The sequence below is a fragment of the Metopolophium dirhodum genome, chromosome 7 (genome assembly GCF_019925205.1).
Source record: "Metopolophium dirhodum isolate CAU chromosome 7, ASM1992520v1, whole genome shotgun sequence".
Lineage (NCBI taxonomy): Eukaryota > Metazoa > Arthropoda > Insecta > Hemiptera > Aphididae > Metopolophium > Metopolophium dirhodum.
Genome location: NC_083566.1, coordinates 26,261,526 through 26,280,631, shown reverse-complemented (window position 1 = coordinate 26,280,631; position 19,106 = coordinate 26,261,526). Strand labels below are relative to the sequence as shown.

The 19,106-nt window shown below is 32.0% G+C and overlaps 1 protein-coding gene across 1 annotated transcript; it reads right to left on the bottom strand.

The window, feature by feature from the left end:
- Positions 1 to 612: 612 nt before the first annotated feature.
- LOC132949306 (transcription factor SPT20 homolog) lies at positions 613 to 18,638 on the bottom strand. The gene is made up of 2 exons (XM_061020129.1): positions 18,523 to 18,638; positions 613 to 2,798 (listed from the first exon to the last, which is right to left on the bottom strand). The coding sequence occupies exons 1-2, from the start codon at positions 18,532 to 18,534 to the stop codon at positions 849 to 851; spliced, it is 1,962 nt and encodes a 653-aa protein (XP_060876112.1). The 5' UTR covers positions 18,535 to 18,638; the 3' UTR covers positions 613 to 848.
- Positions 18,639 to 19,106: the final 468 nt, after the last annotated feature.

Below are 19,106 nucleotides of genomic sequence, written 5' to 3'. Positions count from 1 at the left end.
TTGATTACCTTATACCTAATCATATATATAATTTTTTTATAAAATAAGAATAACACCTGCAAATAATAACATAATACAGCAAGATATACTTGCATATTTGTAAGTCAATGAAGTATGATGCACAAAAAAATGTTTAGTTTTATAATTTAACCTATATATTACAATAAATTGAAAGTATAGATGCTAGACACATAAAATAAATATACATACATCGTGTGCACATTTACTCACAAATAATAACTTATATTAGCTATAAATACCTAAGTATAATAATAATGCATTTTCGAAAAGTATATTAATTAATTTTACAATTATTACAAAGTACAAAATATACGACACTTAATAAAAACACGAATATAGATTAACAATATTATTATTAACATTATTATTAAATTACATACTGCAAAATAATAAAATAAACCGTCCGGTCCGCTACAATGGTCATTAAAGAAAAAAAATACAGATACTAAGACTTTATCAAATTATTTTTAAAAAATAAACGTTTGATGTGCGTTTAGAATAAAAAATAATGCCCGTAAAAAAAATAGTGCTTCTCTGGTTGGTTATAAAAAATCGCATTTTTATGGAAATAACTAACATCCGACGTGTTTTATAAAACAATAACAATAATTTATTATATCATGAGCGAGTGCTCAGGACGTTACGTCATTACGATATTTTGTTGTGCCGGGTCCGGCCCTGCAAGTGGTGTGGAGGAAACGAATCGACTAAAAATATTTTTAAAAATAAGAACAATAACTTGTGTGGTGACTGGTGATACAACAACAATAACCTAGCTTATGACGATAATCGTCACCGTCGTTGGACCGCATGCAGACGGACGCCGATCAGAACAAAAACGGCTGAGGCCCGACCACGTTGTCGTTTCTGCCCTCGTGGTTCAATGCCAACACCTTATACACCACGTCCAGATCTCCCGGGAGTCTGGGCACTGACAACCCGTAACCGAACGACTGCGGTTGTGGTTGCCTATTCACTCGCTGTTGCTGCAGTGTCTGTTGCTGGGCGAACTGCGGCAGAAGTGCCAACGGACCGTCGCCGAACTGCAGTCGCTGTTGTTGGACAAATCGGCTAGGTTGCTGCTGCAGCTGCCCTTGGACAGGTTGCAATTGTAGTTGCAGCTGCTGCTGCTGTTGCTGTTGTTGTGGCTGCTGTGGCTGCTGCTGCTGCTGCTGTTTCTGCTGTTGCTGCTGTTGTGGCTGCTGCTGCGGCTGGAAGACTACTGCCCTTTGTTGTTGCTGCTGCTGCTGCTGTTGCCGTTGTCGTTGTTGTTGTTGTTGTTGTTGTTGTTGTTTTTGTTGTTGTTGTTGCTGCAGTTGTAGTTGCTGTTGTTGCAGTTGCAGTTGTCGTTGTTGGACGATTTGTTGTAGCTGTTGTTGTTCTTCAAGCACCGCCCTCTGCTGCAGTTGTTGTTGGAACCTCAGCTGTTGTTGCACGGCGAACGGCTCTCGTTGCTGCAGTCCTTCCCGCTGTGGTACAGACTGTAGCCGTTGCTTCGACAACTCAACGCTTTTCAGGAACTCCAGTTCGCTCCTGTCTGGTTCAACTGTGTTCCGGTCGCCACTGTCACCTGATTCCGCCCGGGTTTCCAGGGCCAGTATCTTCTGCCTCTCCAGTTGTCCCGGTTCCGTGAAAATGGGTATGACGCGCCGCGGGACGCCCGCCGAGTCCTGTTGCACCGTGAAGGCCGTCAGTAAGGGTGCCTCGAAAAAGTCAACCACGGTCCCGGTGTTTGTGGCCGGTGCTGTGGACGCAGTCGGCGTCGTACGTAGTGCATTGTTTGGTGCGTTGTCATTGACGGTCGACACGGACTTAGGGATCTCAGATGAATCGAGCGTGGGCGGCAAGAGTGTCGGGAAAAGTGGGGGTAACAGTGCTGATGACGTGGACGCAGCTAGCGTTACAGCTGCCGTCTTGGGCGAGACTGAAGTAGGCAACGCTACCGTCGGGGTAGGCAATGCTTCGGTGCGAGTAGTCAACGCTACCGTCGAAGTGGGCAACGCTACTGTCGGCGTCTGTGATGGCGTAAAGACCTGTTGTTCTTGTTGCACCTGTTCCGTTGGCTCTTGTCCGTTGAATTGCAATTGTAATTGTGAGTTCTGTCGCTGTTGTAGGTCTTGTAACTGTAGTATCTGAACTCCTTGATCCTGCGACGGTTTCAGTATCTGCTCTTTGTCCTGCGACAGCTCCAATCTCTGCTCTTGATCCTGTAACTGTCTATTCTGTTGATCTTGTAACTGAATTTGCTGTTGGCCTAGTATTTGTATTTGCTGTTGATCTAGCAATCGTATTTGCTTCCGTTGATGTTGTTGCCTTTGTCTTTGTTGTTGTTGCTGCTGCTGCTGTTGCTGCTGCTGCTGCTGCTGCTGCTGTTGCTGCTGCTGCTGCTGCTGCTGTTGCTGCTGCTGCTGCTGCTGCTGCTGCTGCTGTTGCTGTTGCTGCTGCTGCTGCTGCTGCTGTTGCTGTTGCTGCTGTTGCTGCTGCTGTTGCTGTTGCTGCTGCAGTTGTGGTTGCTGCTGCTGCTGTTGTTGTTGTTCTCGTTGTTGGAATTGTTGTGATTCAACTTGCGCCAGCTTTACTTCGGTTACTCTATCCTCTTCTTCCAATCGGTTGAGTACTTTTAGCAAAGCTTTTCGTAACTTTGGATCCAGTTTCAGCGGTTTTTTTGCCAGGTCGTTAATAGACTCTGCATCTAAAGAACTAGAAATTTCCAGCTGTTGTTGCTGATCTGCCCAACAGGAACCGGCGATCAAAAGAAACACACATAATGATGATACCTATAAACGAGACAAAGTTAAGTTATTAGTTACTCATTTACATGAAAATACAATTTGACAAAAATTATTTCAATAATATATACCTATATATTGCATTATATATAACTATATAAGTAATATATATTAAGTATATATTATAATACGTTGTTGAAAAATATAAGATACTGTAGGTGAAATGGACACAGAAATAGTGACGAAGTCATTGTATGAGTTTAAAGAGAAAAGTATAAGTATAGATGTTGAGAAATGTTAGATTGTTAAAGAGATTTTGTTGCACGATTTTAAGTTTTATGAATCCTGATTTTTCAGAATCAATCTTCAAGCGTGAGAAAGCGTATTATTATTGACCAACGAACTCACGGGTTTATTAGGTAAGACAACAGTGGAACAATCGGAATCGAAAATGTTGCACAGTAATAGTTTTAATCCAAATGAGGAACGATGAAAATAAAAAAATTCATTATATTCATAATTGTATGTAATAGCTAATGGGTGTTCAAAAATTTAAATTAAATATTTTTATTTACAAATGTTAACTAATAAATCGAAATATCAAACAAATCGTTATAGGCAGAAATGTAGAATAGGTAGATAGTTTTCAATATAATATAACCCAAAGATACATTACAATATATTGTTGGAATGAATAATAGGTAGCCTTAATTTTAATATATACCTATAAATACATGTTTTATAATACTCTGCAGAATATTTTAGACTATTAGACTTGTGATAATTTAATAGAGTTGATACTCCAATATCTAATTATAGTAATTTTTATTTTAAAAATAATCCATGAATTGATATGAATTATTTGAAATTATTTCTTGTAGAATATTTTCTAAATTTGTACCAATAAGTTTAAAAATATTTTAGGAAAGTTCTAATAAATTATTTAATAGACACCAATTTTTTAAACACACAAGTTATTATCAGTGTTCGGACTTATCTAGATGAATATCTAGATAATTATTTGTTCATCTTTTATCTTATCTAGATAAATAGTTACAAGGTATCTAAACGTTCATCTTAGATAATTTTTTTACTAATCTAAATAAATTCATCTAGATACATTTTTTATTCATAAAAATCACGAAATTGTACAAACGCATTTTAAATATTTATATAGATTCTCAAACCAAGTATATGGTTTATAAATAATGTAATTATTTTTATTTATATCATTATTGTTATTATGTTCCTAATGCCTAACTAAAATATACCTAAATTTAAAACCCATTTAAAAAAAATTGTATCTTTTTTTATCTAGATAAATATGAGTTAAGTTATCTTTTATATCTATCTAGATACATTTTAGTTCCATTACCTTTATCTTTATCTAGATAAAAAAAATACTTATCTAATCCGAACATTGGTTATCACACAAATTATTTTCAATGAAAGTAAACAATAATTATTCATAACAACTTACAAATACCTACATAATGTATGTATTTTATTGATTTTATAGATTGTCTATTGTAATTTATTTTTGTGGTATATGGATAATATTATGAATTTGTAGAAAAATTACAATTCAACCGTATGATTTAGTAGGTACTTCACACACATTGTCTTTACTCTTTACTCGTATATGTACCTCCTATACATGCAGCCTGTTGTATCAACACGGTAGGAGATAATAAGTAATACTTTTCATAACCTCACGTGCATAGTTTATTGGTAATTATGTGTATTTTACACATCATTCAATGATTATTTGAATGTATTATTTTCACATTGCTTTCATTGGACTCACGATTAATGATTATCGGTAGGTATGCAGTGTGTATGGTGTATACATATTCACATAATATATACATACATTTTTAATACCTAAAACGTGTGTGAATCGTAAAAAAAAACGTATATCGTCGATGACTAATGGAAAGAAACAAACAATTTAAGATTACCGACACCTCAACACTATCATATTTGCATATTATAGACTTATATTTGTATGATACGCTTTATAATGTATTTAATATTTATATAGGGATGCTACGAAAACGATTTCAAACAATATCGCATAATTTTTACGATTTTAATAAATATTACATACGTACTCATGCATCAAGTGGCTATACGCCTATACTATTTATTATGAACTATGATAAATGTACATTAAAGTTATAAATTGAATTTACAGCACATGTGTGTTTATATCACTTAGATATACGTACAATATTACAATTACTATACAAAAATGGACATTAGACTAACTAGTTAAAAAGTTAAAGCCAAATAAAAAATTATATATTTTTGCACTTTTAACTTAACTATAATTAGTTAATTTTCTAATCAACTTAATAATGTATCTATAGATTTATAATATTGTACATTGTAAATTGTAATAATATTTAGCTTTTTCCGTTAATTTGAAAAATTATAAGTACCTACCTACGTTAAATTAGAATTGTATTTAAGTAGGTATATACAAATCTATTACTGTAGTTAAAATTAAAAAATTAGATTTAAAAATATTTTTTTGTTTAATCGCGCTACTTCATAATGGTTTTAAATAAAAGTAGGTAAACATATATATATTTCTTGATTTAATAATATTGTAGACTTCTACTTCTAAAATTTCCTACACAACTACACTTCTACAGTGCAGTGTGCTATAATAAAAAGGAGCATGATGAATTTTCAACAAAATAGTTAGTTGTGAAAAAAATTAATGAAAATTGCTCAATCACTATTGTTTGACCTAGGTGATTTTCAAAAATAAAATATTTAACATTTTTTAATTGAGTAATATAATATATTACTAGTTATATAAATATTTTATTCGAATTAATTTTAGGTATTTGTTAACTTTTAACTAATTAAACCAAATAGTAACTTCTAGACACATTATTTAATACTGTTAGCCCCCAAAAATAGGATTCACTATATAACTTAGTTAATTATATTACTCAGCATTCTATACATATTTTTTAATTCTGTTTGCGGGACATGAAACTAAAGTGCTGGATCATGAATTCCTATTACTTACAATTTTTAACTCTTGTATTATGCGCATTTTTGTGTACCCTGTTTTCGTAAGTAGGTACAGTATTATTGTCTTAGCTCTTGAAAAAAAAAAAAATGTTTTAAGGTGTCCTTTAGGTTATGTTGGTAGCCGGTAAGTTGTTTATGTAGGTATACATCAAATTTTGAAACGTTTCAACAAAAATTGTATGATATCGTAATGATTTTATAACCGATGTCTTGTACTTCAGACATCACTTCTCAGTAGTAAAAAAAAATGTTTCCTAAAAGTATTTACTTAAGGAAAATAAATATTCACCCTCCACGAGACTCACATTTAGTGGCTTACAAAACTAATATTCTGGCACAAGGCTTGACGCATTGACGCACCCATACAATATTTCACCATTTATATGGGCCTGAACACAAGTGCTTACAAGTAATAAGTACCTATTATCATTGATTTTAAATTCTAGTATTTATAATCAATGCTATTATACATTGATATATATTTTTTATCATTGGACGGAACTATATTCAAATATTTTCAACGAGACGTAGGTACATTGCATTATATAAAGTAGGTATACTTTTACATTGTGTAGTGATATTTTCGTTTCCGCGACGTTAAGTGGTCCGCTAAAAAGAGTGGTCTGCCACGGAACCGTACAAATAATACACACACACACACACACACACACACACACATAATAGATTATACACATAATATAATATATTATATAGCTGCAAAGACCATTGTAATGTACCGAGCAAAGTCGTATTATTATCGTATAACATAATATAATAATATTATCATCATAGAGGAGCGCCTCGAGTCCTTTTCCCCACTTGACAGTCGTCGTTCGTTTTATTTATTTATTTGTACGTCTCGTGAGGCGGCGCGTGGAGAAATCACCCATATGTGCGGTTGCCTATTATAACGTAGGTACCGCTCGCTCGTTTTGTTTACTCGATGGTCGTGTGCGAAATATCAAGTCATGAACTGTTGACCCGTCTGCGTACAGACATGACCTCTCCGGGGCGGCGGAGGCAGAAAGCGTCGGAGTGAAAGCGTGTTCGGGTTGGGCTCGGTGTTCTCCGCAAAATTTGTTATTTTGTTTTTGATGCAACACGTCGTAACTCTGATTCATCATAATAATAATAGTAAATAAAAAATAAATAAATACCATCGGACGCGTCCTACGCGGGTGGCGAAATCGTAACGAAATTTTTTTTTTACTTTTTAATTTGGTATATTTTATCCATGAATCCGTTTTGCGGTCGACGTCTAAATATCCATGTACCTAGTTACCACTATAATACAATGTGATCGTATGAACGCGGTCGATAAAAACGTGTAGAAGCTATTATTTTTTTATTTTCATAATAGCTTTCGAGTGGTAGAGTCCGTGGCAGTACCTACGACGATAATATTATTATAACAACACGCGGGCACGAAATCGATGATTGTGCACAATACTACAATGGTATAATATTATAATGTATTATATCTATAGGCGTAATTATTGTGCGATGATCTATACATCGAGACGCCCGATGAACGTGTCCGAACAAGGTAATATTTTTAACCTATGAGCCTATAATATAAACGTTAATATCGTATACTGCGTGTCTGAGTGTGGAATAAAGTGTTATTATGAGCGATTGTTGACATAATAAGTGATGCAAGCGCATAAAACGAGATGATAAATTATTCAGGAAATAAATAATATCGTATAAAAACGTCTAAATAGGTACCCGGGGTAAGTTACCTGTATGGCTGTATGTTTATCATTCCAGATATTGAGTTTAGAATTGTATACTTGAAACGTTTAAAAGTTCAATCTTAATCAATATAATCAATATCAGGTTTATAATATTAATTATAATTGCAAGTGGTTACTGAAAATGATTTATAATACCTACTTAATAATAAATTATAAAAAATGATGTAGGTATAGGGTACATGTTGGCACATTGTAATATACTGATGATTTGTTATTTATATTACTTTTACAAAATTGTATATACATACTATTTATATTATTTATAATATATCAAGTATATAATATTATTTACAATTACATATTTATAAATGACACAAACTATATTTGATACATTATAATTTATAACCATAGGTATAACTTTATAATGTCTTTCCTGTCATACTAATTTTGGTGCAAATTATATTTTTTTTTTTATATATATCTTTTGGGCTTAGGCATTCCATACGGTCATTATTAGGTACGGACATAGATATATACAACAACTAGATAGCCGTCTCCTTCTTGTCATCGAAGTCGGCCGCCATTTACAAAGCAGGCAATGTTTACAAAATAATATTATCACAGTATATATTATGTATATAAATAAATGTAAGAAGACAGACAAAGGATTGGAATCGACGCGTCACTCGACTCCGCACTAGAACCAGAAACCGATGACAATTTCAAGATGATAGACTTCCTAAAATCAACCAACTTATACAACGCAATTTAAAAATTATGTATACATTTCCTTTATTTTTACTTTTTTTTTTTTTTCCGAAAATGATAACATAATGCATACCCATTGTAATTAACTTTTGTGCCACTCTAACTAATGGCCTTAGATGCCGGGTTGTAAGTAATAACTTGATCAATAAAAAAAAAAAAAAATAAATGTAAAACAAATGTAAACATTGCCTGCTTTATAAATGACGACCGACTTCAACATTGGTCATAACTGTAGTATAAAGACGGCTATCTAGTTGTTGTATATATCTATGGGTATGAAGAATGTGATATTAGTTCCCACAACTACCTATAAAAATTTAATTGGATCCCGGGAACGTAAATCATTTTTCACTCGCCTTTTATGAATATTTTTTCAACATAATGTGTAAAATTATACGAAGCGCAGAAAAAGAGCAGACGTAAAAAAAGATTCAAATAAACTATATTATAATATGCGGACGGGAGATGAAACATCAATATTTGATTTTATAAAAATTATAAAGTTTAACGAGTACCTATAGTCGAATGTCGAAATGTACAGTATGGGTACCTATAATATGTATGTAATAAATAATAGTCTGCTGTAAAGGCGGGTTTTCGGGTGAAAGCGATAATAACACCGTACAAAACCGTACAATTTTGTTTATGAATATCGGCCGCTATCTATAATAATATAATGGCCGTAAAAGCGTCAAAGCGGCGTACGGCTGATGCATTTTACTTCGTGCGAAACACGGGTATAAAATATTATTCTTAATTCCTCCCGAAAACATCATTATGATAATATATTGTTTCTAATCTGCGGGACACGCGTAATTACAGAAATCTGTACCTACGCCTCCTATACAATATATTACACCGGGGCTGCCGGATAAGCGACGATATTATTATGGTACGCGATTTATTTTACGATGGACCGTCAGCGTTCACACGCTACCGCGACGCATTATATAGGATCGACGAGACGTCGTAACCGCCCATTTCGGGACTTACGACCGCGGTCGTTTTATAGTGGCGAATATAACGTCATCGTCTCAAAGACACGTCACGAGCGTTACGACGACGCGATGATAACATATTAAATTATTATAACAATATATAGGTATGCGTAGGTACTGCACAAACAGCACGGCCGAAAAAAATAAAACGCGCGCGCGTATAATAGTATTAGGTTTAACGAATTAAATTGCCAAGTGGACGCGCGACGGGTACCCGTACGATAGTTATGTGGCTATATCGCAACTTCATTATAATACTATAGGTATATGTACAATACATACCTATATTCACTTGACATTTGCGATCCTCTCGACTTGGTGAAGTACATTATTACGTTCACGCGTGTAATATGTAAACAACGCTGGCACACGACTTATGAGAGGATGTACATAGTCAGCGCAATATTTGTTTTCTCTCTCTAGCCCACGCGCTGCGATACCTCCATAAAACGCACTGGCGTAAAATCGAGTTCCTGCGATTTTGAGTAATCAGCTTGGAGTGAAATCCCCATGATCACAAAAATTATCGATGATACTAATATTATGTTTGAGAATTTGACATATCGCCCATATCGGTATTATATTTTATTATTATTTGACTTGTAATCCACGACTTTAAAATTTAAATGGATATTAAATTGTTTTCAGACAATATCCAGAAAAGTCGATGTGTCCCGGGTTAAAGTGCAATGAGTAAAAACTATATGGAGACAGCAGTAGTCCCCCCGGGAATTTCGTCCCACTTTAAGCCCTGGATATGTCATACCCTCGAAAATATCGTTTTCTACGATTTGTGTGGTGGATGATTTTACTGTTTGATTACTTCTGATAACTACCCAAACACATAATATACAAAAAAAAAAAAAAAATGATTTTGCGCTAATGCGTTTTGTCTATGTTGCGCGTGGGGCAGACAGAGAAAACAAACAGTGCGCTGACATCCTCTTAATATCACCGTAAGGTAATGTGTGTGTGTATGCATACGGTGCGTATATGGGATGTAATGCATAACCGCGGAGAAAGTTCACTTGTCATATACTCACACACGCATATATATATATATATATTATATACATTATACACATGAGCTCACGCCCACCCGGTTACACTGGAGCTACAGCATCGTGGTATAGGTAATATGAATCCCTATATGTATATATATATATATAAATCGTACATAATATTATTGTAGACGATGATTTAGTCTCGCGGACGACTACTTTCATCCGATATCGATCTTGCGGTACATAATATGACGCGTATAATAATGTCTGTGTATATACTTATAATATGCACGTCTTATTACGAGACATTCTTGGGTATATAATGCGTGTATATGAATATTCTTCTCTTCGCGTTCACGCCGCCGCACCTTTTCGCCGGGTGAAAGGTCACGATCGCCGCCGCATAATACATAATAATAATATAAACGTATCGTATCATTATAATATTAGGTATACATTATAAGCAACAATTATTATTATAATATTATTATACATACATTATGTTATGTGCATACGACCACCGCCGCCGCCGCCGAATATCAATCGCGAGCGCGTCCCATGCCCCGGGCCACGATGATAATACTATTAGTTATTACCTACCTATATAATATAGCCGTTTTATGGCTAATTATTCTAAACGAAGAAAGTCACTGTGTAGAATATAAATTATGATAATACATCCGTTCGACTGACATCGTATGATATTGTAATATACCACCGAGTGTAACGCGCTGCAGTGGTTTTAATATTTTGTACGTATTACCCTACGGGCTTCCGCGATCTTCCCAAGGATTCCGCGTCTGTGGCGTCTCATACCGCCAGCCGAGGCTGTTGAACCGGTGGCCGGGAGCATTTACCGCCGCGACTCGAGAGAGTCATCCGGAAAGGTATCCGGAAAAAGAAAACTCGAAAAACCTAGTACTAAAGTACTGGCGGATAGGAAACGAGTGTATGAAGTAACGGTTGAAAATAGTTATTATTAAGAACAAAATTGTATGAAACAAAAGTAGTCACCTATACTGTTTACAAAACAATAATTCTAATTATACTAATACTCTCAATAATATTGTCCAATCATATTTTGTCGATAATTATTAATTAGTAATATATAACAATAAAATGTAGTTGTGTATAATACCTCTGTAAACTTCAGTAGTCCAGTCGTACACGTGTTTTTGTATTTTGTACACTGGCCACTGGATACAGCATTAGTAGTTATCTCGACAGTATCATTGTAATGGTAAAAATTAAGCTATCTATATAATTTTTACTGCTGTGTAAAAACCGATAAATTGTACCGAAAACTTAAAATCCCGCTTGAGAAACCCCAAGATATAATAATGATATGTACGTGCCAAACATACATTTTGTACAGCCGTCAGTCGTTACGCAAGACAATTTTTCATCACACGCAGAAATAAAAAAATAAATAGATACCATATAATAAATGTTGTGTATAACATGTACACAGTGCTGATGTGATCTTTCCGATTGTTTGTTTTTCTCGCCTGTGCCTACATCGCCGCCGGGAAACAAAATACCCATATCATTAGGCTACAGGTAGGTATACCAATTATTATTATACCCACCTGCAGCCGACTACCGTCTACAACTACTATTATAATTCTATACTATAATATTATTATGGATGTTTAAACAGTGAGCTCGCTTTCGATTTTTTTTTTTATTCGTCTGTGTTTTTTTCATGACTAATTAATTAACTAATTTATATTATATTATTTATACGCCACGGTTACCTCCACAGCGCAATAGCTATATATATATTTATTATTTTGTTTTTATTGTGTTACGATGCGCTGACCATGTACACTGGGTCAAAACTGAAAATATCTGTATTCTGTTATTATTATTATACCTATATTATATATAATATATTGTATAATTGAATTGTGTAAAATCGAGTTGCGCAACAACCCGCCACCCGCGTGTGGTTTCGTTGGACTGGTAAATTAAGACGAACAAAAATAAAATCTTTACACATTGGTTCGATACGATTCGATATAAAAATATGCTTTGAACAGTGTGATTCTATTAAAGGTTTTCAATTTTACAATCATTTTCTCAAAACATTTTAATGTTTTCGTAAATTATTTTTCGAGATAATTTAAAGTACTTAATAACAAAATATTTATGATATAAAATTGAATTCTTTACTAGATATTTTTTTTATTGCAATAATTTTTTTTAAGATTTTTACTTTTTTAATGGCACCATACATTTTTAATCAGTTAACTAACTAAACTTATAAGTATTTAAATTGGAAGTAGTATCGATGGATGCCCCTTCACTCACACTGCCATGTCTAGTATACAAAAATGTCAACTTATTTACTTATTGTATTATTATTGTATTCAGATTGTAATTAATATCCTTTAAAAAAAAAACTTATTACCTAGTATATTAATGTTAGCTATTCATTAGTAATATATACTATTTGTTTATGTTGTTTGGTTATGACTCAAAATAATTATCTAAAAAAAATATTCTCAAAATCATTAAAACTGTTCGATATTTAAGTTTAGGTACCTAACCTACCTTTAAAATAATTGCCTTTTTATTATTAAAAAAAAAAAACATTTAAATGTAGATATTAGGTACCTATATAATAACCTAACCATTGCGGACGGTAATTCATATTACATGGATGCTTTAATTTTATACGTAAGCTCTACAGGTTTCGCGTTTCACAATATGCGCGAGTAAAATAAAATATATGCTTTATAATATAACATGTATAATATGTATGATGTTTTTATAGCGGCACGTAAATGTACCTATAAGTTCGCTGCACGAATAGATCAATACCATATTATTTTATAATTGATTGGTTATAACTTATAATTGATATCACAAAGCATACGAGGCACGTATCTTGTAGAATACAATAATATACTCATAATATGTAATATAATGTAATAGCGTGCAGACGTGCAGTACACGTTATCTGAAGGATCATGGATGTGTACGCGTATGGATTGCACGGTTCGGAATCTCTAATACGAACACTTTGAACCTCGTCACCGTGCCGAAACTGCAGGTTGTTTGTGATTTTATATTTCTTTTTCATACCGAAATTATTAAATAATTTATAGTTGTAGATGCATTGTTTTCATTGTTCGTTATTGGCTACGACCCATGCGAACTTTCCTCACTCTTTCTCATATATATAACATTGTTAATATTATGCTGTTACACAATAATATTCTACACTAACTATATTATATGGGTGCCTGTTCAAAATATTGAAGAAAATATTATCATTGTTATGCCGTGCCAGTATAATAATTAAAGCTTAATACCTATAATATTGAGGTACCTAATTCCAAATTCATCGAAATCCACAACCCCCATTAGGTATTCAATATTTCAATAGCTTTTATAGCTATATTATATAGTAAGTACCTACCCACCTAGTGTCCAATTATGTGTCTTAGATCATTTTACTAGTAAGTACTTGATGCGTATGTAGTTTTTGCACCGTGACTTGGGTTGGTTGTACATTTTAATGAAATCATAATACTACACTCTGTCCAGTGAGAGAACACGTCACGGTCCGACGAAAATCGGTTCTTCTGCGCATCCCCACGCGTCACTCTTCCATAGTGGAACCGAATTCGTTGAATCGGCGTCTTCTTTTGCTGAACTGAGTACAGGTAGGTACGTCATAAATCTAAAACGGGATGTTCCATAAAGAATGTTGTGGTTTCAAAAGATCATTACTCCTCGGGTTTTGGTCGTAGCGCAATCCATATGCAGTTATTAAATGAACCAGTTGAATCCCTGGTTTTTTCACCTCTGCTTGAAGAACTGAGAGAAATAATCTAAAGGACCGCCGGTTACCTACACCTCACATGTTAGCCAGGATTTGGGAGAGTTTGGTTATCGTTATGAGTTATAACCTCATAACTGTTGACGGGAAGGGGTATATTGAACATCTGTGGGAAGAAAAAAATGTAAAAAACTTGATAACCTACTGTTTTGATTGGTTACTGCTTAAAGTGTGTAAGTGTTTTACTTTACTAAATATATCGTTTTGAAACCAGGACATTCTTTACACTCTGCAGTATTGTACATTTATTGGGAATCCATCGAGGTATTTTTTACTGAGGCTTAATCCAGTCAAACTGTGTTTTACCGCTACCAGATTGGTTTTAGAAACGATATGATCATACGAAAAAGAAACTAGTTTTTTTGTAATTAAGTACGTATAGATATTATACATGGCAGAAAATATATTAGAAACACTACAACACTAAAATATTATGCATCACAGTATATTATATCCATTTATAATTATTTATGTGGGTGGCTTACGATAATAAACAGGTTTTAATTATTAACTACCTATATCTATTAATTTTGCAATTAATGAATAGATATTTATTAATCGAATTAGGTTCAATTCGAGTTTCTTTAATATTCTTACATAAATATCGTCTACGATCGCGATGGTGTTCCTTACTTAACTAACAAAATATTAGGGCACACACTTGATATTAAAATCTCATAACTACGTATTGAATAATAAGTGGGGCAAGAGATGAGACCAACTTGAAAAAAAGATAATTTTAAAAATTATAAATATTAGAATATTTCAAATGCGTATATTTTTACTTATTAATATGATTTATATGAGTCGATTAAAATATTACAAATTGTAAATATTGAAAAAATTATATAGAATTATATTGTATATTATTGTCCTAAGTCATATTATGTACAAAAAAGTAACGTTGGCCCAGAAAAAATATTATTATTATATTACCACGTTATAATAAATATTGATATAAACTATTGTCTTTTATTTATACATTATACATTTCACATTTTATAGTTGTGTTTTTAATATGCTTTGATACAACTCAATATTGTTTGATAAGATTTTTTAGGCGTTACGTTTTACTGTTCTAGGGTCAAGATAGTTATCTAGATTAAGAGTTAATTGTCGTTATTATATTGTATTACGATGTAACCCACTCGAAAATAAGTAGGTAATAACTAATTAGCCGTGTTTTGTAAAACAAAATGGTCTGATGATCACGAATGACTTATATTTTATAATTTATTGAGTAATAATATTGTATGGTTCATTGTTGTATTCTGTATAGAATGGATGCGTCTTTATTATTACACGGTAATAAGATTTGGTCAATAGGTATTTACATAGATTTTTATTTCGTCTGCATATTATTTTAACCAGGTATTTGAATGACAATTTCCAATCACAATTCAATTATTGCATAGTGATAAATGATAATATATTAAGTATACTTCAAATTTCACCAAAATTATTAATTTTTGATTTGTCACTTACGTAGTTAGGTACATATACATAATATCTATTATATAAACATAAATACTTAAGAATTAGTGCTTTCGTCTATTATTTCGTAAATTGTATTCTTGTATACAGGATAATCTAGGATAATCTATGAATTTACATAAACATAAATAATCCTCTTGAAAACACTAGGTGCCTAACGCAAGAAACTCGTTTACTGAAAGAAGTCATGAATAAATATTGGATGTCACGTATTTATTTTCGTTCTAACACTATCTACTCCAGTCGAATGTGTACATTATAGATATATAGGTACATACTACCTATATTATATAATTGGAAAAGCGATCGTGTAATCGACCTCAAGGATGATGCGTTTTTGGTTTTTGTACACATATATTGTGTTAGGAAATAAAATATATAACAACTATAGCATAAGACCAGCGTTATATTAAAAACAACTAAAACACGAAAAAATACCAGCAGTAAGTTACGAAGTAGTAACGTCATAATAGATTTGCCGTGTCAAAGTACACGATGTACTGATTTTTATTTACTTTATTATTCAATTGCGAGTTTTTTTCACGAGGGTTGGCGAGGGTATTCAAATGAACAACTGAACTATGAATTGACAATAATTGTGAAGCAAAATCATAGATCACGAACTGTTGCGGACATGGATAAATTGAATAATATATTTCGCAAAGTGCAAAGACCAATAAAAATTATATTGTTTCGACGGTCTATGCGATTTGTAGATAACATCGTATAGACACGTAATATTGTGTATAGGCGGTACACGTAAGATCACAAACAATATTTCACGTTTTCACGTAACAGATTTACCTATCAATTGACATAATTTATTAATGCGTTTAATGATTTCCATATGATTAGCTAATATATTACATATTTGTCATTTGTTTATCGAGTTTGGATGTACCTACAATTTATAGTCTAGTAGCAAGCAACCTGTTGAATTATACCAACCCGATCCACAGTGTGGCTTTTCTAACGTTGACCATACATTATATGGGTTACATTTTGTTTGTTTTAGAAATACGTTTTCACGAACCGAGATATATGTTAAAGTACCTTTATGTATAGTTAGATACCATAACGTGATATCATGTATATAAAAAAATAATTTAATTTATAAAATTTTTTAATATCTTGATTTCAATTTTCTACATTTTTAGTTTCATTACCTAATGAAACAAGGTCTTTTATAAATGTGGTAATGTAGAAACATAGAATATAGATTAAATAGCGTTTTTAAATTAATGATAATATCTTAATTTTAGATAAGATCGGAGAAATATGTGGATCACTACTCCACTTATCTAAACGTAAAATCTTTATTAATAAAATTATATTTGTTAAATTTATACACAAACATTTTTGAAATAATATTCTGCTTCTGATTAAGAAATTAAAAATATATAAGTTATTATAAAAAAGCAAAACCTTAAAAATCATAACTAAAAAAATGGAACTATTTGTAAGATATTTTATTTTAATGTTGTGTTATAATTTGAAATAATATTCAACTATATGTAACACTTTTTTAAAAACGTAAAAAAATTACAATGATATAAACATTATTGTATGTAATACGGGTTGCTTATTTTGGTTAAAAAAGACTATCCAATAGAAAGTATACAATAATATAATCATTTAAAATAATAGTAGCGTAATTAATCCAACTTAACAAACAACTAATCGATGACCAAAGTACGATAAAAATACAAATTTGCTCCAAATAAAAAGAAATGGGTATTTTAGTTTTGAAGATCCCTAAGCCGTTTTACAAATCATAGAATGACTTTACTGTTGTATAAGGTAAATCATAAAATTATCAAGAAAAATAGCAATGTTAATTTCTATTAAACGTGTATTCACCGTGCTAAGATTACGCTATTTCCATGTATTATATACCTATGTTTGAATGTATGAATGTACGTATGTATGTATGTGTAATGTATAATTTATATGGTACTATATATTTTTATATTAGGTTAACAAAAATTATGTAATTTTAAGAATTATGTATTTTTCTTTAATAACATAAATAATTATTTTCAGCTCTATACGTATTAATTCACACACAATCTACTAAAACAATTGGTAAGTATAATATGTGTTAGAAAATTCGTAAAAGTGAAAATAAAATATAACACACATACGATGTATACCCAAGTAATTATTTCATATTTCCGCTTTACCGGATTCGATCTCAAGTAATAATTGTTTAAGAATACGGACTGTGTAAATAATAATAGTAATTTTGTATTATATTATCAATATAAACAAAAATTCAACAGTAACAATTTTAAGTTTTATTTTTATAATTAAATTCATAACATCAATAATTAATAATTATTATACAATAACATATAATTATTTAATGTAGAAATTAACACCTGTAAGCTAATAACCTATGTAGTTGATGCTTAACCAATAAAAAAAAAAAAAAAAATTATTATTATTTTTCTGATATCAAGTCTTACAGCTTAAGAGGAAAAATTCATTTTTTAAATAATGCAATATCAATTTTAGTAAAAATACTATTATTCATATTCAACTCTTACCTTTATAGGTACTTAAGAAATGTTCAACTAGAAATATTTTTAACAAAAGCTTAAGTAGTTAAAATCGATAACACGTCTCCCCGGTCCTCGATAACACGAAAAAAAAAAGATAATAAAGTATATCTTCATTCGAGTGATGTATATCATATAGGATCAACAGTAATTTATGTAAACAAATTTTATTAGAGTTAAAATATGAAAACAAAAATGTTATATTAGGACACGAGTAGCACGTAAAACCATGGCTATGGGATTAAAAATTGTAATTAAATTTAAAAAATAAAAAATAATATCATAATTGTATGACAATTACGTGTTTACACATAAAAATATGATTTATACATAGTTGTGTTCTACTAACCTGTAGTATCATGGTGATGTTGTTGGTAGACGTTCTGGATGGCGACTAAGCCAGTCTCAAAAACAATATTACGACGACGATGAGCAGATCGTAACGGTAACCGGTCCCCTCGTGGAGAACTAGCAGAGTCTCCGGGGGGCGAAAATTTCACTTTTTAAGGTCACGGCGATTGATGATCTCAACATGAACAATGTGAATAATAATAATAATAATAATAAATCCCTCGTGAAATGATATATGATTAGATAGTATAGTATAAATGTATAATGCTTCCGGTTATTTTATTAACGAGTCAAACATTGACGAGTAGGTAGGTATATTATGGACTATGATATACCTAGGCGAAACAGGCCAGGAATAATCGCGAATAGCTATTTGAGTGCACTTAATAAAATATGGATAACGCATTTATTATAAAAAAATGATAATAATAATACAAACTATGGAATGATTTATAATATTTGTTGATCTTTTCGTATAGGTAGTAGTGGTAGTACCTACCTAAATCAAATAATAAATGTATACTTACACGTTAGATTTTTCCCTTGTCCACTAAACCATATATTTTTTATATGTTTATTATT